This window comes from Falco punctatus, assembly GCF_963210335.1.
Source record: "Falco punctatus genome assembly, chromosome: 6".
NCBI lineage: Eukaryota > Metazoa > Chordata > Aves > Falconiformes > Falconidae > Falco > Falco punctatus.
The window spans coordinates 47,306,116-47,329,003 of NC_137585.1; the positions used below are offsets into that span (position 1 = coordinate 47,306,116).

Below are 22,888 nucleotides of genomic sequence, written 5' to 3' on the forward strand. Positions count from 1 at the left end.
AAGTGAGGCGCGCTGCGGCCGCCTCCCTCCCCGGCGCTGTGCCTGCCGCCGTCGCTATGGAGTAGCTGGAGCGGCACAGGGGCGAGCTGGGGCCGGAGCGAGAGACGGAGCCGGCGTGACAGGCGGTCCCGCCGGGCCGACAGGGCGACGCGTAGCCGGGCGCTGCGCCGGCAGCTTCTCGCGGGCTCAGGTAAGAGGCCTGTCCCCCGCGCCCTGCGGTGAGAGCGGCTGCCCGTGGCCTAGTGGCATTGCGCGGGTAGGGCAGGGCCCGCTGGCTTCGGAGGGGCTGGGGCGGCGACCTGGCGTGCCAGGAGCCCGGCGCTGCGGGGTGGAGGGGAACGGGGCCGTCCTAGGGGCGCCGTGGTGGCGTGAGCCGGGCCTGGCGGGACCGCTGAGCGGCCCGGGCCGGCGGGTCGCGAGTAACCTTCCCGCAAGCGCCGCTCGCCTCGGAGCGCGGCCGGCGCCCGCCCGCCCGCCCGCCGCGCAGGGAGCGCTCACCGGCCTTGGGGCCGCGGGAAGCGGGGGGTCCCTGCGCGCTGCTGGCGGCAGTTTCTCTCGGTGGAGCGGTGCGAGCCCGGTCTCACCGTAAACAGCGATAAATACTTTGTCCGGGAGGACCGGCCCGCAAGAGACAGTGCAGGGGTTTGTGCGGTATATAGGTTAGGTTTCGCCTGTTGGCAGGCGCCAGGCAGATCCCCGTGCTTGCATCGCTGAATAAAAATCAAGAAGGTGACTTGCAGCGAGGGCAGCTATGCCGTACCTGTGCAGTGCGTCATTGCGTTTGATCCTCCTGTTTTTGTGACAAGTGCGAAAGTTTGGTTGTGCCTGAAAAATGTTCGGGTTTGGTTTTTTTCTTTTGTTTGGTGGAACACAGTTGTTCTAGCACCTGTTTCTTCTGTGAATTCATCATTGTTTGGGTCAGATGGATGGGATGGAAGTTTGAGTTGGGTGGCATGAAGTACCCACGCGCCTGCCTGTTGCTTTGGTTTGCAAAGGGGAGTCCCAGCTTGATACAGGTCCAAATACTGGTAGAGTGTATGATGCGCAGCTGTACAGTGCGCGCCCATATTCATTCATCAGATGAAGCTTTAAATTAGTTCAAGGATAAGTTTAAAATCATGCAGTTGTTTTACACGAGTGAGAAAAAATGGTGAGGAATCTTTGTACTGGATTTACCTTTATTTGAACAATTTTAATGTTTCACCTCATTTCTTATTGTTATCTTGACTGTTGCTTCTTACCCTGCCAAATGATTAAGTCGTCATTGTGCTGAGGTATTGTTGCTGATGTACATCAGCATAAAAACCATTACTGATTGTGAGGGGAATTCATGAAAACAACACACCGACCATTTATTTTTAGGATTAGTTGCAGGTTTTATGGACCTAGTATCAGTAGCATTAATATTACCCATGAAATTCAAACAGAAGAAATCAAAGTTCTTTAACGTTTATTGTGTGTCCTGTGTGGATTTTCTGAACGCTGTTACTCTTAAGATCTTATGCTTTTCTAATTTATTAACCTTTTAACTTGAAATGAAACTTTCATTGTGAGTGACAGTTAATTGTCCTGTGATTGTTCATTTTTCTATAATTAGTAGTTCAGTCTTAAAAGAACGGAAGAAACCAGTTTTCATGCAGTTGAGAACTGAAGTTGCATATTTCAGATATGGTTAAATCATCATGGTTTGTGGTGTTATACATAATACCCAAAATGAGGTTTTTTGCATGGTTTTTCTAGGTACATTGTCCCTGTTGATACATACTGCGTTTTTATGTAATAACATTCATTTTTATAAAACAAAATACACTATATTGGGTTACAGTCCAAATTTTGACATGAGGAATTCTACAAATTTACAGTTAGATGGATGTAAACTTAAAACCCAGGCTGCTTATTGAGAAGTAAGTTTCTCAGTAGTCCTTGCTCAGTGGCTAAATTTAACAGTCGTTTGCATATTGTCAAGCTGGAGAGGAACAGGTTGGACAGGGTCTACCAGGCTTGATTTTAAAATCCTAACCCTTCAGACACTGGAATGTTAACATTCTCACCTAGTGGCTTTTCCAGGCTTCTCACAGCAGTCAGTCTGTCACCCACAGTACAGGGCACTTCTGATTTAATCAATGCTGCACCATTTTTCCACTACCTGTATAGAGAAGCTCCCTTTCAGATTTCTTCATAATATCTCCACAATTAATTTTGCGAAGTCTCTCTTTAGTTTTGAGAGTTCTAACGCAGGATTGTGTTGCACTGATACTGGAGAAGGTTTGATGGCATGAAGTGAATGAAACAATGCAAAAAGCACAAGATTTAAAACCAAATGAATTAGATTTGTGTTATCTCAAACTTATTAGGATTGATTTTATAGTCATTAGCATATAGAGTTTGCCCCATGGAATAGCTGCAGAATAAAATCTCTGAGAGCTGGAAATACCAGTTGCTCTTATTTAGAATACTCGGAGATCCTTGTTTCTATGTATTTATCAGGTTAATGAAAAGTTCTTTTATATAGGGGTATTAGACATTGGCTAACAGTAGTTTGGTTTAGGGCTGCACATTAGGAATTGCATGCATTTTTCCATAGCACAATTCATGAGGTAAAATGAATATATTGTAATAAAATGTCACGTACTGTAGCAAAATTACTTAATAAAGGAATTCTGTTTCCATAACTTATTTCCAGCTATGTTCTCAACAAAACAGTTAATAGATACCAAGCAAGTACATCATTACTCTTAAGATTATCTCATTGTATTCAGACTCAGCTTCTTGTGTCTAAAACTCAGTCCCCATAATTGACCAGCTCCACACTGAACATGCTTGTAGTCGTATCTGGTTCTGCTCCTGAGTAGTAGTCCTGTTGGAACCATAGCTATTTCTGATTTTAAAAGTTGAGTATTTGCAAGATCGAGATCTGTGCAGCCAGATACCTTTCTTTTTTATAATATATTTTCTTAAAACTCCTAGTCTGGTTCTTCATTTAGTAGCACAAAGTTGTGTCACTCAGCTGACATGGAAACTGGAGAAACAGCTACGGAGCCACAGCATTAGTGCAGTTCTACATTTCAGTGTGGAAGAATACTGAAGGTGGGATGTAGCTGCCACAGTAATCAAGGTAGAGCGGCATAGCTCTGTTGCTTCCAACACTGTGCTAGCATTTGCTTAGGACTAAGTTAATAGAGTTACACACATCTACACTGTAAAGAAGTGTTGGGTAACGCCTACAACTTCTTTAAACTTTTTTTAGTATGTTTATTACCTCTTCTAGAAAACAAGCCTATCTTTCTAATTTAATGTTAATCACATTATTTGTCCTGATTCCTAGTGGAAGCAGATCTGTAGTACCAGGGGGAGAACACGGGCATGTCCAAGTAACTTGAGTGTGGTTGATATCAGTCAGGTTTAATTGAGGTATACAGGTGTCAAAAATAAGTTTCTACAGGTTTTGTGAGATAAAGTAGCTGTGAAGAGGAAGCAGACTCCATCTGTGTCTTGAATCTGGAAAAAGCTGTGGCATAAATGCATATATTGTCAGATGCCAGGTAATCTATGTAGACAAGAACATATGCCGATGTATATAATACAGTGGGAAGAGCTTTAATGTGTACAAGCAAGCAGCTCACATCCAGTCAGAAGGGCTTATTATTTCCAGGGCTTAGATTATTTGTTAATGTCTTTTGCTTCTTTTTTCCTTGTTACTCGGACTTGCCAAACATCTTCATCACAGCAGGATCTTGTCTTTCCATTTGAATGGGAATGATATTCTCTAGTTCTCGAAGAAATAGTTTTACACAAATTATATGCCAATAAATGGAGTATATGACAAATAAGACCGTAATTGCAAACGGTATTTCTGCAGATTTGAGTACATTTGCTGATGTGCTATGTTAAGTTTATTTTGCTATAGGCTGAAGGAATAGTACTCTTCACACCTTATTTGAAAGACAGAAGGAAGAAATATCCTTAAGTGTTGCTTTTGAATCTACCACATAATACTGATTTCAGGAAATCATTTCTTTGTGCATTCTCTCTTCATCTTTTCTCACACCAATAAGGAAGATTAATGTCTGTCTCTTTTATTTGCTGTTTGTTTCCTGTCTTCATTCTTTCTTGTGTATCCGTTATCAGAGACAATTGCATAAATGGGACATAGGCTTCAGAACTTCCGTCTGGCAGAATAGGCAAGTCACATTTTTTGGAACTGATTATGACAACCCAGGAATCTGTGGAAGTACACACTACAGGGGAGGAGGAACTAAACTGTAAGCTGCCACAGTCTTTTAGCTCTTAAATTGGCAAGGTGATTTAAAAATCTTCCTTGTGCAATTTTGTTAAAATAAAGCATGAGAAGATGGTTTCTTTTTTCCTTCCCCTGCAGCCACTTATTAATACTTAGAGTCATTAATACTTAGATCATACAAATAGTAATGTCAGCGATCTGATGGGTAAAATACTGAATTTTGAGCTTATAGTTTGTCAAGCACAGTGTAGGAAAGAATGCGTTTTTTACTCGTCTTCTGTATAATACACATCTATTCTTTTGTTAGTCTGGGATCTTAAGCAATCTTTCCCTTCAGAAAACCTGTAGTTCATGAGTAATAGAATTCAGGGTTCCTTCAGATTTAGTTCTCTTTATTGCCTGATACTGATATACAGGGTGTGAACCTTTAACTTCATGGGAGCAGTTTATAGATTCTCTGCTATATTCAGAGAATATATAATATTACCTATTTTCAAGAAATGATTGAATTTTTCAGTCCTTAATTGCTTTATTAGATCTAATGAACAGTGATCAAGTTTCTGAGGAGCAGAAGCAATGGCATGTGATATGTCCATGCATGTGAATATGTATAACTGCAAAGCCCTGGAAGTTAAATTTCAGTATTCTTTTTGTGGGCTACTCGTGTATCCTGTTGGATCTTTGGTTGGATGTTATAGCTTTCAACATGTGTCTCATGTTAACAGAAATTGTGAGAGGTCTGTGAAGCATTTTTTTCTTGTCTTTGTAGGATAATACATTGGTGCACAGTTGAGACAATGGAGTCCATGCTGAATAAATTGAAGAGTACCGTTACAAAGGTAACAGCTGATGTCACCAGTGCAGTCATGGGAAATCCTGTTACCAGGGAATTTGATGTTGGCCGACATATTGCCAGTGGTGGTAATGGTCTTGCTTGGAAGATATTCAATGGAACTAAGAAATCAACAAAACAGGTGGGTTGTCAGGTAAAGACCTAAGTTTATAAGCATTAGATAATAGACTGATAGGTAGCAATTGGTGAGTGGCATTTAAAAACAAAATCCAACTGGACAGACTAACGCTAAAGCTAGTACTGTAAGTGAAATGAAACGAAGAACTCAACATTATTTAAGTATAATGTTCTCAGCTACATAGGTGATAGTTGCTTTAAACCTTCACTGCTGGAGAAGGAAGTGGTTCTGCATTCATAGCATACAGTTTGAGACCAAGATCAAGAATTAATCTGAGTTTGAGGTGATCTGACAAAAAGAAAGAAGTTTGTTTTAATATGGATCAGTTCCTGAATGTGTTTTACCTTGCAGCTTTTTTTGGCAGCACTGTTGGCTTTTTACAGTTTAAAGTAATCATGAAGTATGCCATCACTTGTTCTCAGCAAAAGAGACTCTTTTTTTGCTCAGCTGCCATACAGAAATTGAAGAGTCAGAAACGTTAAGTCATGAGATAGAGGAGGTTGTAGAGGAAGTGAGTCGTGCCTTCCCTGTGCTGCTTTCAGATCAGTATTATTCCCTTTTAGTTTCCTTGAAGTATTAGAATTTAGAGCACTAGTATATAAACTTCTGACTCACTTGAAGCCACATGTGTATATGATAGTGGGATTGTGACTTTGGAAGAAGGTTTGCCAGAAACAGAGCTTAAGAACTGTTATTATACAAAATTATTTCGTTGTACTGGAGAAATGTGAAAAGTCTCTTTTCAGACTTGGAGAGGAAATAGAGTTTTCAATGAGTAAATAGAACTTCCAAGAGTAGAAGTGTTAATAACTTAAAGCCTTCAGTTAAACTTGATGTAGAGTCACTTAGACAATGAATCAGCTTGCTACAGATGAACCAAAAAGAAATGGACAGAAAGGAATAACTTCGGAAAACATACACCAAATCTGTTAGATGGTGGGAAAATAAACTGTAGCAAATAGAGAAGAAATATACTATGCAGAACTGTCTCCTCACCTGGAGTACTGTGTTTAGCTCTGGGGCCTGCAGCATAAGAAGGATGTCGACCTGTTGGAGTGGGTCCAGAGTAGGGCCACAAAGATGATCAGAGAGTTGGAGCTCCTCTCCTATTAGGAAAGGCTGAGAGAGTTGGGATTGTTCAGCCTGAACAGAGAAGGATCTGGGGAAGCTTTATAGCAGCCTGCCAGTACCTAGAGGGGGCCTACAAGAAGGCTGGAAAGGGACTTTTTACAAGGGCATGTAGTCATAGGACAAGGAGTGATGGCTTTAAGCTGGAAGAGGGTAGATTTAAATTAGATAGATGGAAGAAATTTTTTACTGTGATGGTGGTGAGGCATTGGAACAGGTTGCCCAGAGAAGCTGCAGATGATGCATCTCTAAGTGTTCAGAGGCCAGGTGAAGCGGGGCTTTCAGCAACCTGGTCTAATGGAAGGTGTCCCTGGCTATGGTAGGGGAGTTGGAACTAGATGGTCTTTAAAGCCCCTTCCCACCTGAACCATTCTAAGATTCTATGAAATAATCTGTGGAGAATGTGTGATCTGATTGTAGCAGAATTTCAATAATGTTAAGCAGGTATTTTTTCTTGTTCTCAAGCATTTGTCTAGCTGTTGCAGAACTCTGTAGTATTTACTGAATTTAGCCAATGTACCAGTTGGGATTTTGTTAAAAATCTTATTTAACTATACAAAGAAGTGATAACATTGCAAGTATGGTAGTTTTGATAGGTTTTATACAATCTTTGTGCCCAGTAAGAATTTGACCTGTAGCAGGTGCAGCTTTAAGGTCTGGAGAGTTGTAGTAGGTTTCTTTTACTGCCTAATTGACAGAGTGTATGTAACTTGGTTCCTGTCAATCATGTTTTTCAAGCTTTGAATCGCCACTGATTTTGCAGTTTAGTTAGGTGTTAACCACATGTGATCCTGGAGTATATCTGTAAACCCTGGCTAACGTGTACATTTGTATGCCATCATTAGTTATTAAAAATAGAGCAGCGCTTGTACTGCAGGCAATTTCAGATGGCTCGTGATTTGACATGCAATTACCATTCATTATTAATACTACCAGTGAGGTAACACCAGGTCAACATTCAGTTTGCCATTGCGGAATAAAACTACACAGCAATACAGTTTTATGTTGTGTTTTATTGCAATATATCTGTTTTTTAACAGTATTTCTTACTTCTTTTGCATGTACCTTTTGAATATTGGCTGGGCAATATGTAAGTGGTGGACTGTCATTTTCCAACTGGTAGCAGTCATTTTTGTGAAGTGATACACATTTGCTGTATTGGAAGTGTGTGTATCTAGTTAGAAGCTACAAACAGTTTTTTTACAGTAAATGTGTATTGTAATCAGACAAGCAGGATCTAAGGGCCTAATTGCCCATGTTGTTGTCACTTTACATTAACACAAGTAATAATTTTAAGTTATTGTAGCCAGATAAAATAGCTAAATTTTGAATTTTAGCATTATAGCAGTAGAGCTGATCAGAAATATTTGTTCTCAGGATAAATGGAAGTCAGTAGTCTTACAGAAGCTGGTCAGCTGAAGTTAAGTTTTCAAATATGGGTTGATTCGCTTCCTATTTTAAGTCAGTGGACAGTTACAAATATTCCATGTATGGTGAGAGTAGAAATGTATGATTCTGTTCCTCTTTTCAGAGTTCCACCTGGTTCCTGCCTTGCTGGTTTTCCTGGATTTCTGAATGGTTACTTTTTTTAATGTGTCTTGTCTTTTCTTGCATACTTTGTGGGTGACTGAATAACAATCTGACAGAATATGGGGCAATTACTTACCTGTGTACATATGTTTGTCTGATAATATTTGATAGCTGATTTGCTGCTGTTTGTTTGAAAGATTTATGAGTCTTTTTGGCAATATGTGTATACATGAAGTAACGTGGTAATTTTACAGTATATGTTTCTGCTTATGGATTTAACTTTGTCTGTATGCACTTACATTTTTTTCCGGTACAATATGGGACTTTTAGAAAGTGCAATCATAAATAAAGAAATAGGTTAAGGTCACTTAATGTTCTTGTTGCCAGCTCAGTCATAACACTAACAGAATTAAGGAGATAATGGTTTACACTGAAAGACTACTGTCGTGTTTAACTTTTATTGTGGTAATACTTAAATATATTAATTGTAGGTAAGTAAGCTTTCTGCTGTTTTGGCTGTGCATATAGTAGCTTTGAAATGAAAGCTTTCTACTATTCAAACTTTAAAGGCTATTTCATTTTAAAACTGAAGTAGTTGTATTGTATGCCTTACGACTGAATGAAATGAATGGGAGAACAGAATTGTAAAAAAACATTGGCAAGCTTCTAAAAATAAGCCCCCCAAAAGCTGGAGGAAAATCTTTTTCTGGCAAAAACCAGAGTAATCCTGGAATGCTTTCCAGTATTTTAGATCAGAGACTCTTTTGCTTTGCACAGTGGGAGGCTTTGCTAAAACATCATGTATTTACATATTGAGCTACGTTTGATTATTCATTAAAAAATGCATGCGTGCATATGGTTAAAATAGAGAACAAAAATGAGAGGGAAAACAAACATAAATGTTCTAAAATCAAGCACTTTGACTGCTACCTTAAAATTTCCTTTGCTTTTAGATTCATGACTTAGTCTTTAACATGATCACATTTAATTTTTTTCCACGAGAGCGCTACATTATTCAGTCCACAGGATGGATGGGGAGCTGTAGTTATTAAATGTTTTGTGTGGATTTTTTTCTTCCTTCTTGTTCTGTGCTTAGTCTCTGGCATTATTACTCCACGATATTCAAAATGTCATTGAAAACAAAAGGATTTCAGTTTCTGTAGCATTCATCATTATAGTGCTTGAACATTCTACAGGTGTTGTTAACGTGCTTTCTCAGTACGCAATGAGATGAATAGGAAGAGGTATTGCTGTTCCATTATCATTGTATTTCCACAGCTTTTAGAGTCTTTAATTTAGAAATGTTTTGTAGTTTTGTGTGCATCTTTTTCGACAACAGTGTTTTTCTGAGGTCTTGCCTTCTTCCTCTTGGGAGCAGGAGAGAAAGCATCACATGCGTTAGTTGCTTGGTTGCCTTTTTCTGGTTAGGGAGAATTATTTCTCTCTTCTTTCCTCTTTCCGTTATTTTTGTTTAGTTTTTCTAGCAATTGCATTGGCTAAGGCAGGGGCAGAATTTTTGCATTCTCTTTGTTTTATAAAGTGTTTATGTGGGTAAATAAGGACATATCTTAAACTGTCAGTGTGTGTTTCAAACTGGTGCGTGTTTCGTAAGTATTGCAGGATTGCAAATGGATGTGGAAGATGCGGTGGGTTGACCTGACAAGTAACCAAGCACCCACACAACTACTTCCCCACCTGGAGCAGGATGGGGACAGAAAATAGGAAGAAGAAAAGCAAGAAAACTCATAGGTCAAGGTCCAGACAGTTTAATAGGTGAAAGAATCAGGCGGGGAAAACAAGCTAAGCAAAGCAAATTGCTCGCTACATCTCACAGGCAGACCAATATTCGAGCTAGTCTCCAAACAGCAGCCACATTGGAAGCTGCCTTCTTCCGCTACCCTAGTTTTTATCACTGAGCATGACGTTATGTGATTTGGAATGGCCTTTTGGCCAGTTTGGGCTGGCTGTCCTGGCCATTCCCCATCCCAGTCTCCTGCCTACCCATGGCCCACTCACAGTGTGTGGGTAGAGTGGGGAAGAAAAGAAAACCTTGACCCTGTGCAAGGACTATTCAGCAATTGCCCAAACACTGGTGTGTTGTCAACATTGTTTTAGCCACAAATCTGAAACACAGCACCATATGGGCTGCTATGAAGAAAGTAACTCCATCTCGGCCAGACCCAATACAAAGGAAAACTGCTCAAAGAAGCTGGGAAAAGAAAATTGGGACATTTAGTGATTAACAATGTAAGGATAGAAGAACCTTTATGAAGGGGTGTATCAGTGAATACCAGGACTTCGGCTAATGGTCAGCAGGATTCCCCTGAAATACACAGGCACAGTCAAAGAGAACTGATACACACTTTTCTGTTGTGTTCTAGATGAGTTAATGTGATTATAGTGCAGTTAAACCATGTCCTGTGTCTTACATGTTGTAAACAATGCTTACTCTTGTTTGCACAGGTGGTGTTTAATTCCTTGGCAAAGGCATTGCAGAACTTAAGCACTGATCTTTTCAGCAATTCATGTTAAAAATTCTAAATTGCTGGCAGTAACAACTGACATTTTCTTGAAAGTCTTCATCCTGGCAGATACTTGCATGGTACACAACATACAGCTGTCTGATTGTTATCACTGAGCTTTACCTAACACCACTTTGAAGTTAATGCTTGGCCTATACGTATGGGAGGTGAGACAGGTGTGGGCTACCTCACGTTTGTTGACAGAACTGAGATTTACACTTAGATCTCAAGTGGTCGGTCTAGTCTCCTACATACTTGTCTGTATTTCCAAATGCAAGTATTACCAGTATACTGTGTTGACACAAGAGCATGTTGAGCAAGGTGTGTATACTTGCTATCACATAATGAATGAACATTTGTGTCATTAAAGATAAGGGTTGTTTTGTCTCTGCTTTTTCACTTTCTGTGTATTTTTAAAAAATATATTTATATATTATATAAAATATATAAAATAATATTTTAGCCTTTTTATGTCAAAATTATTTTTGTATCACAAAGTCAGAATTATGACACAACTGCATAATTAAATAACAAGGAGTGATCTGCAGGAGGAAGCTACTCTTCAAACCTGTGAAGTGAAAAAAACAAAGTGGAGGCTCTCAGAGCTTTCTGTGGAAAGAAGTAGTTACTATGTAAGCCTTTGCAGGCTTTCATCTCAGTAAGTTTCCATGACAGTAATTACAGGAAATGGAATCCCTATCAGCTACAGTCAGTAGCCCTCCTTTTGGGGGTTGAGTATCAGTTCTTGTAAAACAGAAAAGGAAAAATAGAAATAATGTGTTCATAGTAAAAATTTGAGGGTTATTTGGTTCACACAGCATAAAACCTTGCATGCTTTTAAATGTTTTCAAGTGTACTATATAGTTTCAATACTTTTTGTGCATGGAGAGTGTGTTCTATGGCCAATGACTCGGCTCTCCATTTGTACCATGTATCTGATGACTTATGAGGGTTAAGATATTATATTGTTGATATAGAATTCCGCATATAAAAATCAATGTTGATTTTTGGTTCAATGAAATTGAATTTCAGAATGCTGTATTTTGAATTATTAATATCAGAACATATTTAACATTTTAGTGTGCATGAGCAGAGGTGGCTGTATGCTTTCTTCTTGTATCAGACATATTACATAAAAAAGAAGGTATTGAAAGCAAGTTGTCACACTGCTCAAATTATTTTGATTCTTGGCACTTCACAATAACTAAGTCTACAAAATCAATGTGTGAGCTAATTTTGGATATGTAAAAGTTCTGTCAAACTTCAAACAAACAATGCAGGATTGTAGCAAGCACCAACAGAACTTATTTATAAGCATTGTGAAATCAAACCATTGCTGATGTCCCATGCTATCTGATTTAAGCATTCACTTTCTGATTCTTTTGACTTGTCATTGAACAGAGTGCTTTCAGAAGTGCTGTATTAGCTTGAAATTTTGTTATTGATCATGTACTGCTCAATACATTCACACTTTGTACTGGATTTTTTTAAATAGTGGGTATAGTATATATCTTCCATCCCCTGTCATTGGTTCCTCCCTGCCTTGTGTCAATGTTAATGTTTGATCCATCACACCTAAGAGCTGGAGCAGGCAGCTGGTATGGATAGAAGCAGGAAAAGCATAGTTAATTGAGTTATAGATGTTCAGCTGCTGATGGCTTAGTGAAACAGGAATCCGCCAAAAAATAAACCTCAATTTTTTTACTGTTAGACTGAATTTATTTTTTTATATAGTCTATTTCTAGAAGTCTTTTTTTCTAAAAAAAATCAATAATGTAACTGTTCTTGTGAGATTTCAATTAGAATAATGGTTATAAAATGCACAGTACAAGAGCATAGACTTCCTCTTGGGACTAAAACCTGAATTTTCATGTAATTTTCTACTGGTTTCTAGCCTTTATTATTATTCATGATACTGCTGCAGGAGTATAAGGAAGTCTCTCTTTCACGGTAAAATTTTTAATTCCTTTTTCTTTGATTGATTTATTTATCTTATGACTTCCAAGATGGTGAAATAATCTAATTTTTTATTTCACGTCCATCTCTGTAATTTCATAGTTTTGTATAAATTTCTTAATTTTGTCCCACTCCATTTGCAGAGATTGGTTGGAAAAACTATTTTCTCTGTTTTTAACATCTACTGTATTTCTGGGACTTCTCTTTACACATCTTTAAGCATTAAAAAATTCTTAATATTGTGTCATGTGAATGGTCTGATCAGATTAATTGAGTGCTGTGACTCTAAATTATCTTCCATGAATGTCTAGTTTAATATAGATCATACTGATTTGGAGCAGGACACTGAGACAGGGTCTCATTTATTAAGGCACCATTTGATATATTTAATGCCAAATGAATGCAGATATGCTCAGAATATTTTAATTGTTCATAGTTGATGTAAATGCTTTCATCTACTTAAAATCAAGCTGATTTCTGTCCTGTGGATCTGCTGCTGTGTCACTGTGTAGATGGGTTATAGTTTACATATTACTGTTTGTAACAGAAGGAGCAGTAGTACCTTAACTCTTAAAATAGATATTCCAGAGGTTATATACAGTAACCTGTGTGATTATGACTGGGACAAAATAAGGACAACGTGTATTTATATATACATTGAAAGACTTATTGCATTGGTGGGATTGTACTGTTGATTCAAAAAAATGTGTGTGTTTTTTTATGTAATTGTGTATAGGCTTTTTTTTTTTGGCTGTGTTACATACTGAGTTAATTTTGTTGTTTATTTCTAGGAAGTGGCTGTTTTTGTCTTTGATAAGAAACTAATAGACAAGTATCAAAAATTTGAAAAGGATCAGATAATAGATTCTTTAAAACGAGGTGTTCAACAGCTAACCAGGCTTCGACACCCTCGTCTACTTACTGTTCAACATCCATTGGAAGAATCCAGGTAAACTGTAGTAAAGTTGAGAACAGACTTTCTTAATCATTGTTTTGTTATTGGACCTAAAATATCTGGAACATTCAACACATACATCTGATGAGATGCAAGTTTACTGTATTTACTCATGTGAGAATGGTATTCATCAACTCTCAGACTTCTTTTTTCCCCCCAAGCCATAGGATGCATTTTTGGTGTGAATATAGTTGATCTAATTAATAATCTCTTGCACGATCTTAGTCCAGTTGTAACTATAAGGCTACACATGACCCTTACAACATGAAAATGTGGTATGGTTTTCTTCCAAAATTTTGTTTATACATTTATTCCATTTATGAGATCTATGTACTTAGTGCATGTGAGATTGGAGGTTTTTGGTAAATTGTATGTGTTGTGGCCACATACGTGCTTAAAAGGTCCTCACATGCCAGTCAAAGGAGACAGAATGTGTGTTTTTGTAGTGCTTGTTTATGTAAAGTGGTCACTAGGCACAATAATGGGTTAGTCTTAGAGATCTATTGTTCAACTGTAATGATAACAACACACTAAAATCTTACAAATAAAACGTTTTCATGTTACAATATAAAGCTGATACTGAGCCTGCTGAGGAAGATGATGACATTTCAAAAGTTTTTTTCCAAAGTAGTTTTTCTAAATGGTAGCCTAATAGCGATACACGTTATGTTTCTTTTCAAACTTCTACGTTTTTGATTGTGTCTGTTAACCTGCATTTTTTCAAATGTGCTGGCTTCTAGGAGCTGATTATACTATAGGAATGCTTCTTCATCTTTGTGATGCCTATCTACCTTGGGGAAGATTTCTTGTCTATTCATAGGTATCTTTCCTCCACTACTAAACACATTTCGCATTAGCAAGGGTTCAAAGCTGTCATGGCCGTATGGTTCAGTATGCCCCTTACAAAAGCCTAAGGAAGATTAATCAGGTAAATTAAAGACAGCTCTCAGTACTATACAACAGTAAATAAACTATTACGTGGTAAATGGCCTAGGGTCATCTTGGTCATAGTGTATGCAAGTGAATCCCAAGAGTATTCTCCAGGCTTCTTCCAAAAATTGTCACACCATTTTGATTGACTCGGCAGCTGCATCTGTAATTATTTTTTCCCTGAACTCTGCACTTCAGAAGAAGAGGCTATGATTCATACCTGGAAGTGTTAAGAAAGTTTTAATGCTGATCTTGTGAAGAATTTAAGCCTTTTGAGTAAAATTAACGGTGTAGTAGTACCCTATGCCTAGTAGAAACACCAGCAGCACAAAACCTGTCTAGTTGCTTGCTGTGCCAGAAACTGATGTAACAGTTTTTGGAGGGGGTTCATAAATAAAAAATTTGCTTAGAATATTTGTGTGTGTAACCTTGTGCAAGCATGCTGTAAGATTTCTTTAGAATTGCACATTTTTTTCAGAGTGCTTATTCTTGAAGAAATCTGTCATGTGTTCCTTCTGGCTAGACTGTACCTGGTCTTTTTTTGTGTCTCCAAAGTAACATACAGTTGTTTCGAACTGCTTAAGTTCACCCTTTATTCCTTTTTTGTGGGGCAAAGGGACACTTGGTGTACCTGCAGAGCTGACGTAGATATAGAAAGAAAGGACTTAACTTTCTGAAACTAGTGTGTAGATTTTCCACTATTAGAATATTTCTACTCCAACTTATTGGTACTCACCATAATTTAGTGTAAATATATATACATTTTTACATGCATTTATATAATGAATAATTATTTATACTAAATATTTAATATAAATTTACTTATAACTGGTCTTGAATTCCAGTAACAGCACAGATGAGCTATATTATTCTATATTTAACTTGTTATTGGAGAAAAGGATAAAAAAATCCAAATTATAAGTTCACTCATGATGTCATTACTACCCATTAAAAACAGTAGTAGTGTGAAGAGTCTCAGATACTTAATTTGCCAGACATTCCATCTGTTGCTGTTTTTCCTGAAGCATATGCATTTTTGGCCATCACTTTTATTTTTAACTTGTTTTCTTTTTATTATCTTATACTGCATTTCATTTTGATATTATTCAGGGAACTGTTAAAGAAGCAGCACTGTATGGCAGACATAAGCTTCTGCAGTATTCAGTTGCTTTAATTAGATTTGGCCCATCCTTCTGTTACTCTGGTTTGGGTCCTTTTGTTTAATTAGCTCCTAAAGTAAAAAATAAACAGCCATCTTTTTATTCCCTCAAAACAACAGCAATCAGAGTGTTTATGTTATGAAAATGACGGACTAACTGTTCCCTAGGTATTTTCTATTATCTGTGCCTTAACCTTAACTAAATGTATAAGCTAAGGGCTTTGTCTTTCTGTGCTCTGATTCTTCCTTGTAATTACTACACAAACGAGTTTTATAGTCCTAGTTGTGTTAATAGAGACATGAAAGGGATGGTGTTAACAGAATGCTAGGGAGGAAACCAAGCAAAGAATTTCTGTCAGGTTGGCTGACACGATTCAATATATTTTAATTTTCAGTTGTTTTTCCTTCAGAAAGGCCGTAGATGAAAATAAAATAAAATTAAAATCTGTATGAGTAATAAGAGGTTTTCATGTTTCATCAGCCTTACTTTACTTCAAAGAGCAAGCTTGTTAATTATTGAGATACATAATTACTGTGTGGTAGATTCATGCTGAGGGATCATGTCTTCTGTGATATTTTTGTGGAATGAACAAAAAGTTAGGCTTCTGTCGTCTTGCCTATAACTTTATATTCAAAAATACATCTTCATTACTGTTACTCAGTCTCACTTTTCTTTGTTCACATTGATGCAGTATTTAGTGTTCTCATGAATTACTCATCCTTAAACCAGGAGTGTATCCTACCATCCATATAATGCTTTCTTCAAGAAAACTTTAAAACAAGTAAGAAGTAAGGTGCAATGACTGTTCAGAGCTTCCATCGCTGTGCAAACCAGTATGAAGAATGTGAAAAATGACAAATAAATAATGTGGATAATGTATAACAGTACATTGTTTTCAGGACTTTGAAATAGGAGATTGTAACACCGTGTTTCAAAATCAGTCCACTTTATGGTTGAAAGTTTGCTTCATCTGTGCTTTTCAATCACTGTTGACACAAAAATGCTTAAAAAAGACTTTTAGTTTTTCATGAAGAAAACAATAGATAAAATAATGTAGAAAACAGTCACTTAGCATGGAAACTGCAGTTCATAGAAGTGTTTTTGTGTTTGCAGCTATTATTTTCTATTTATTTGCAAAGTAAAAGAATATTCAGGTGCTACCTTACATTTTATTAATGTTGTATCAGATAGTTATCTGACCACATTAAGTATTGCTTCACTCAGGGACATGTCAGTTGGGCACAGCTAAAAGCCTGATTTTACAAGTTTTGATAATAGTAAGAACTATTTCTTTGATTTTCCTGGATCAGGGCAAGAAAAAAAATGTTTTGTTAAAACTTTTTATGAAGCATTGTGTGCATCTTTAGTGATGTATGTCAATGTTAGAAAATAAAATAACTTCTAATATTTTTTTGAGTACTTCAGATATTCATGTATTTCTCTTCAGTATAGTATTACTTTTAAGAATTCCAAACTTGAAATATAACATGGTTTTAGGTAGCTTGGTGCTCTGGTAATGTGTAATACTATGTTTGTGTAGTTCTTTATTTGCAGTCAAGAGTTTTATTACATTTATTTACAAGAAATGTTATTATGTATTTCCTGTACAGGGATTGTTTGGCATTTTGTACAGAACCAGTCTGTGCAAGTTTAGCTAATGTTCTTGGCAGCTGGGACAACCTACCTTCTCCTTTACCATCTGACATTAAAGAATACAAACTTTATGATGTGGAGACCAAATATGGTTTGCTTCAGGTATGACACAGGTTGTCCGTATAATTTTCTTGTGCTTTTAGTATTAATGGTTGTTTTATGAAGTTTGTAAACTGCTAAAGTTTTGTCTGTGTATAGTAAATCAGATAATTGGAAGTGAGAGTTGATAGTGCCCTGATCACTGTATAAGAGAGGATGAACCCTGGAGGCTCTTTTTGCATATTCTGATGTGGATAAAACGAAATCAAATGAATTTTTATTTTCCATATAAATATCTATGCTACAGCTGTCTCTCCCATATGTGAATATTTTTTTTTATCTTCTGTGAAGGAGCAGTAGCTCCCAGGTTTTATTTGGTGAATACGTTGGTCAACTTTGAAAAGCGTTATTATTCTTATGCTGTGATAGTTAATTAACATTAGTAATCTCATCTGCTGATTACCCATCTGTGTTGAATTTAATTCATACATAATTTTTAAGACATAGCCTAAAATAGTGGTGAAGAATTGTTTCTTAGTTAACTTACCAATTTAACCATGATAACAAGAACAGAATTTTTGTAAATGTATTATAGGATACTTGGGGTAATATTTAACCTGAAATGATGATTTTTTTATTACCAGGTTTCTGAAGGCTTGTCATTTTTGCATAGCAGTGTGAAAATGGTCCATGGAAATATTACTCCTGAAAATATAATTCTGAATAAGAGTGGAGCTTGGAAAATTATGGGCTTTGATTTTTGTATCCAGTCGACAAATCCATCTGAACAGGAGGTAATAGATCTTTATAATCATTAAATTTCAAAATCAGATCTTTGTATGAAACCAGTTTCATGACCTTGCATTTCAGTACAGAATCATTTACTTAATATTCACCTCTATATTTTGTTGGCAGGAAGTCTGAACATTTTGGCACGTGTTAATAAATTGGCACAGGTCTGGATTGAAGTGCTGCCTTTGGTCATCACAGAAAAAAGGCGCCTGAGTTGGCTCAGTGGAGTCCAAATAGACTAATGATGGTTTCAGACAGAGTCTGAAGCCTGTGCCACTTCTGCTCACCTGCATGTGGGCCAACATGTAAAGCTAACTAATTTAGTCTTTCGCATCCACTCAGTGCCTGGTTGCTGCCGCCTAAAATGAATTCCCATCAGAGCTCATGTTTGCTCTTAACAGTATGCATTGATTTTACATTACACTTCCCAGCTCTAATATTCAGACTTAGCTGCATCAGCTAATCGCTCTTAAGATATGGACACAGAATCTTAGCAGTTTTGTATTACTCCATTTCTGTTTCATTCAAAATGGATTTTGAGTGATTTATTATTTTTTGCGGCTTTTCTTTTTTAAAATGTTCTCTAAAAATCCCTAGTAAATGTACTTCCTTTTACTTCTCTTGTAGCCAAGGTTCCCTTGTAAGGAATGGGATCCAAACTTGCCATCCTTGTGTCTTCCAAATCCTGAATATCTGGCACCAGAATATATTCTCTCCGTGAGCTGTGAGACAGCCAGTGATATGTACTCTCTAGGAGCTGTTATGTATGCAGTGTTTAATAAAGGGAAACCAATTTTTGAGGTCAACAAGCAGGATATTTATAAAAGCTTTAGTAGACAGCTGGATCAGGTATTTATTCTATTTGTGACTATTATTCATTGATTTTCATATTTGAAAAGTTAGTTTTAAAATAGGTTTAAATATTTAGAACACAATACCAGTGCTCCAACATAAACAATCTGATACCTTGCATGCTATCTTTATAAGAAAAAAGAATCTTAGCAAAATATGGAAAATAAAAATATGTGTAGAGAAGGTTACATGTGCCATCTTTATAAACTACAAATTTAATTTTTCGCTTGATTTCTCTGTAAACCTGTTGAATGCTGGTTTTGTGGAGTAAGTACTTTCTTTACCTGTTGGGTGAACAGCATTAAACACAAGCCAGTGAGTGACCTATGATGCTGAAGGTGGCTGAGTTTAGAGTGATTTGATCATTTAACATTGCAATTGGTATCCACTTAAATATCAGCTATTTCACATTCTTTGTGGACTATGAATATTACCAGAACACAGTTACTTGGATCAGCTGCCATAAAGTATGTTCATATGCAAGTTTCCTTTCTCGTAACTTCTTTGGGTGCCCATTGCTTAACAGTGTGTACTGTGTTTTAATGTGTAGAGGCAGTATCTCAGATGATAACATGTACCTGGCTTAAAATACTGGGGGTGTGTTCTCTGATAAACTGAACCCAACAAGAAGTTGGAAATAGGGGAGTGTGACCTGAAGTGGGTAGGCTGTTGGGAGACAGAAGATTATGAGGGTTCAGAAGCAATTGGGTTATGAAAGGGGAGAGGGGAGGGATATCAAAGGTGTGGGTAGAGAGACCATCAAGAGGACATAGTCCTGTTGTATATTGAAAATAGTTAAATGCAGGATTTTCTGACTTCATGGTGTGTGTGCTTAAATTACGTATGCAGCTGAGCCGTTTAAGCTCCAGTACTCTTCAGAATATACCAGAAGAGGTGCGTGAACATGTAAAGCTACTCCTAAACGTAGCTCCAGCAGTCAGACCAGACGCAGATCAAATGACTAAGGTCAGTTCATGGAAAATACAGCAGTCATAGGAAAGAGGGAAAATAGCGTTGGACTTGTAGAAATAGTAGAGCTATTTTAAAGTGTTTTCCTTTAGTTGAAATGTTAAATACTTTTTATCTATTTTGGAAATAATGATGTTAGTTGATGCCAACAGTTGTCCTTATGCTGACCTTTATTAATATGGAAGAAATGGGTGCTGAGACAGAATTTAGAATGTTTCAATGTCACGCTATTTTGTTGCTCTCCAATACAGCTGGAAGTATTTTCTGTGCTATGTTTTTATACAATTCAGTCTTTAAAACTGTATTGGAAGGATTTTAAAGCCATAAAATTTTAAAGGGCAATAAGCGTAAGGATTAACTGTTGGCTTATGATTGTTGGTGTATTCTTAAATATGCAGAAGAATAGCTTAAAATATATTCAGAGCTTACTTGCCATAGTAAAGCAAAAATTAATTGCAAGTAGGATAATTTAAGTTTTAATTTGACAAACTCTTCCTCAGCTTTCCTATCTGAGAGTAGAACTTAAAAACATGATTCTTCCTTTGTCTTATACCCTATTTTCTCATGTATGATAACCTTTCAGGTTCCTGCTTAATTTGCTTAGCTAAACAATTTTCTTCTTTTCCTGTCATATAAAAATGTTGTATGCAGAGAGAGAAATTTTAATAATCTTGACAGTTGGAGGAAAATAGCGAGTGAAGAAGGGAGGGGGAACAGGTAGTGGTTCTGCCAACATATATGCTGAAACATGGGAAGTGAGGAAATTGGCAAATACTACTCGGGTATCAACTCACTTGTCTGAAGGACCAACAAACACATCTGTAAATGGTTGTATTAAGCAGTATGGTTTTATAAAGATGTTAAGTCTTTTCTTACCTCATCTGTACTGCAGACTGAATTGTAGGGCAGGAATATTAGAGCTTCAGTTCTAAAAGCAGTTATGGCCAGCATGATGTGGGCTAAAATGGAGCTTGACATGGGCAAGTTTACTTTGCTAGCTTTAACTAGTTTGTGTTAACCTGTGTAGGATTCCATGATCACGTACATTTTGGTGTATGATCTAGAAGACAGGATTTAAGTCTGCAGTGCAATCTAGCTTGAATTCTTTGCTGATAGATTATTCTCTTCTACCTTGCCCTGCTCCAGTCTTTTCTGATTCTTTTTTTCTTTATTGCCGTACTCTTACTGGCTTCTTTTTCTGCCTTACAGCAGAGCTTCTTTAAAGGTTGTTATATTTTTCTTTTATATTTTTTTTATTCTTTTATATATTTTCTTTTGCACAAATTTTTCAACCAAAACCTAGTGTCTAAATAGTCTGAGAGACCATGCTTGGTCTTTAACTGTTGCAAGCCCATGAGGTATAATATATCCCTCCCTAGCGGGAAGGAGGAATCTTACCCAGGCAAGTTTTTGAATGCAGAACTTTTCTTTGCAGTCTGTGTAGGTCTGGGATAGACACTCTTCTGTCTTTTTTGTTCATCTGCTAACTGAAAGCAGAATATATGGCGATGGATTTTTATATAAACACTCTTGTTATCATCACACATTTTTATCTTTCATTAATGATGAAGCAGTTCAGTCAGTATTAGTTTGATATACCATGGCTATAGATGAAACCCCCTGGTATTTTGTTGGTGCCATTTTTATAAGCCTGGTCTATATATATACATTGTTATAAAATTCTTAAGAAGGCCTATGCCCTCTTTGCTGAAGTAATATAAATATGGGAGATCATGGGAGAAACTATAGTGGACAGGATGTCTGAACATTGGAGGGAAATGTATGTAATTACACATTTATTGCTTATAAATGCTTGTTGATACATTATAAGTTTCCAGAGGGGGTTAGCTAGGTCTGGATGGCCTAATAGGTAATGCTTTGTTGTAATATTAAATAGCATAATTATTCATAGGAGAAGTTTTAATCAAGGTTTTTACTTTTAATTCCTTTTTTGGTAAACAAAAAATTAACTTAGATGCACATAACATGCATGATTTTCTTCAAAATGCTAGGAAAATTACATCTTAATAATCAACCTTTATTTGAGAATATTATACTACTTAGTATGTAAAAATGTACTTTTCTAATTGTTAGTTGCAGGCAAGTTATTGTAAAGGTTTACTGTAGTACACTGAAAAGGTAAATAGATGATTATATCTTGGAGTCTTTGTAACAGTTTCAATGTTGTCTCCCTCCAGATCACAAGCTTTTGATCTTATTTTTAGATACCATTCTTCGATGATGTAGGAGCAATGACACTTCAGTATTTTGATTCATTATTTCAAAGGGATAACCTTCAGAAATCGCAGTTTTTTAAAGGGCTACCAAAGGTTCTGCCAAAGCTACCTAAGGTATGTCTGTATGATGTCTTGAAATAGTGAGTTAAAAAATATGTGAATATCTATTAACAGTGTGAATCCTGGAATGCTGGACTCTATGTGGCATTGTACCATAACAGACTGCCATGAGACTGTTAGAACATAGTAGAAGAGAAGGGGAGATTAGAAAATAGTTGGTGTGGAAATACTCCTCAGCTATCAATAATTCTTTAAATGGAAAATGGCAAATTGTGCTATCAGTACATGTAAGGAACCATCTTTGCATGTCCTCTTGTAGTTCATCCCACTTTGAAAGGGAGTTGTCTTCTCTCCACTTGAAAAAGCTTTCCCTTTGTTTCCAGGTGCTATCATAGCTCTTTGAAGTCATCTTGCCACCTTTTCTCCCAATAAGATTGCTTCAAGTTTTTTTATAGCAAGGCAGTACCTTGACATTGGATGACGCAAAGCTGCCTTCCCTCAGTGGACTAAGTGCTTTCTTGTGCTAGCAGTGCTCAGAAACCTGAGCAGCAAATGTCTGTCAATACAGATTTTTTGTGTGTAGCGTTAGGCACTACATCTAGACTGACTCCTTTTCCTTTTGTGGTATTCTTTAATGTATGTAAAGCATAAAGCATATGTAATAGAAAAAAAGGGTTAGTTTAATACATAATAAAATAGCTGAGCTTCTCAACCATTGCATTAAATTTATTTTTAATTCTTTTTTTAATTACACAGTGCAAAATTCAGGCTTCATGTTTAATAGTGTCTTCTTTTTAATTTAGTAATTTTTTCCTTTGATCAGAAATCATCGATGCTTTGAATTTGGAAATAGATGGGATGTGTTTCACCTAACTTTAGACAGCCACTGATTGA

The 22,888-nt window shown here is 36.9% G+C and overlaps 1 protein-coding gene across 1 annotated transcript in view; it reads left to right on the forward strand.

The window, feature by feature from the left end:
- The first annotated feature begins 16 nt into the window (after positions 1 to 16).
- SCYL2 (SCY1 like pseudokinase 2) overlaps positions 17 to 22,888 on the forward strand; it is a 41,275-nt gene continuing 18,403 nt past the window's right edge. The window contains exons 1-8 of the mRNA XM_080394149.1: positions 17 to 190; positions 5,010 to 5,214; positions 13,139 to 13,296; positions 17,003 to 17,147; positions 17,729 to 17,878; positions 18,504 to 18,725; positions 19,578 to 19,694; positions 21,923 to 22,048. Of these exons, the coding sequence (XP_080250275.1) occupies positions 5,038 to 5,214; positions 13,139 to 13,296; positions 17,003 to 17,147; positions 17,729 to 17,878; positions 18,504 to 18,725; positions 19,578 to 19,694; positions 21,923 to 22,048 (1,095 nt within the window). The 5' untranslated portion in view covers positions 17 to 190; positions 5,010 to 5,037. The remainder of the gene's footprint in view (positions 191 to 5,009; positions 5,215 to 13,138; positions 13,297 to 17,002; positions 17,148 to 17,728; positions 17,879 to 18,503; positions 18,726 to 19,577; positions 19,695 to 21,922; positions 22,049 to 22,888) is intronic.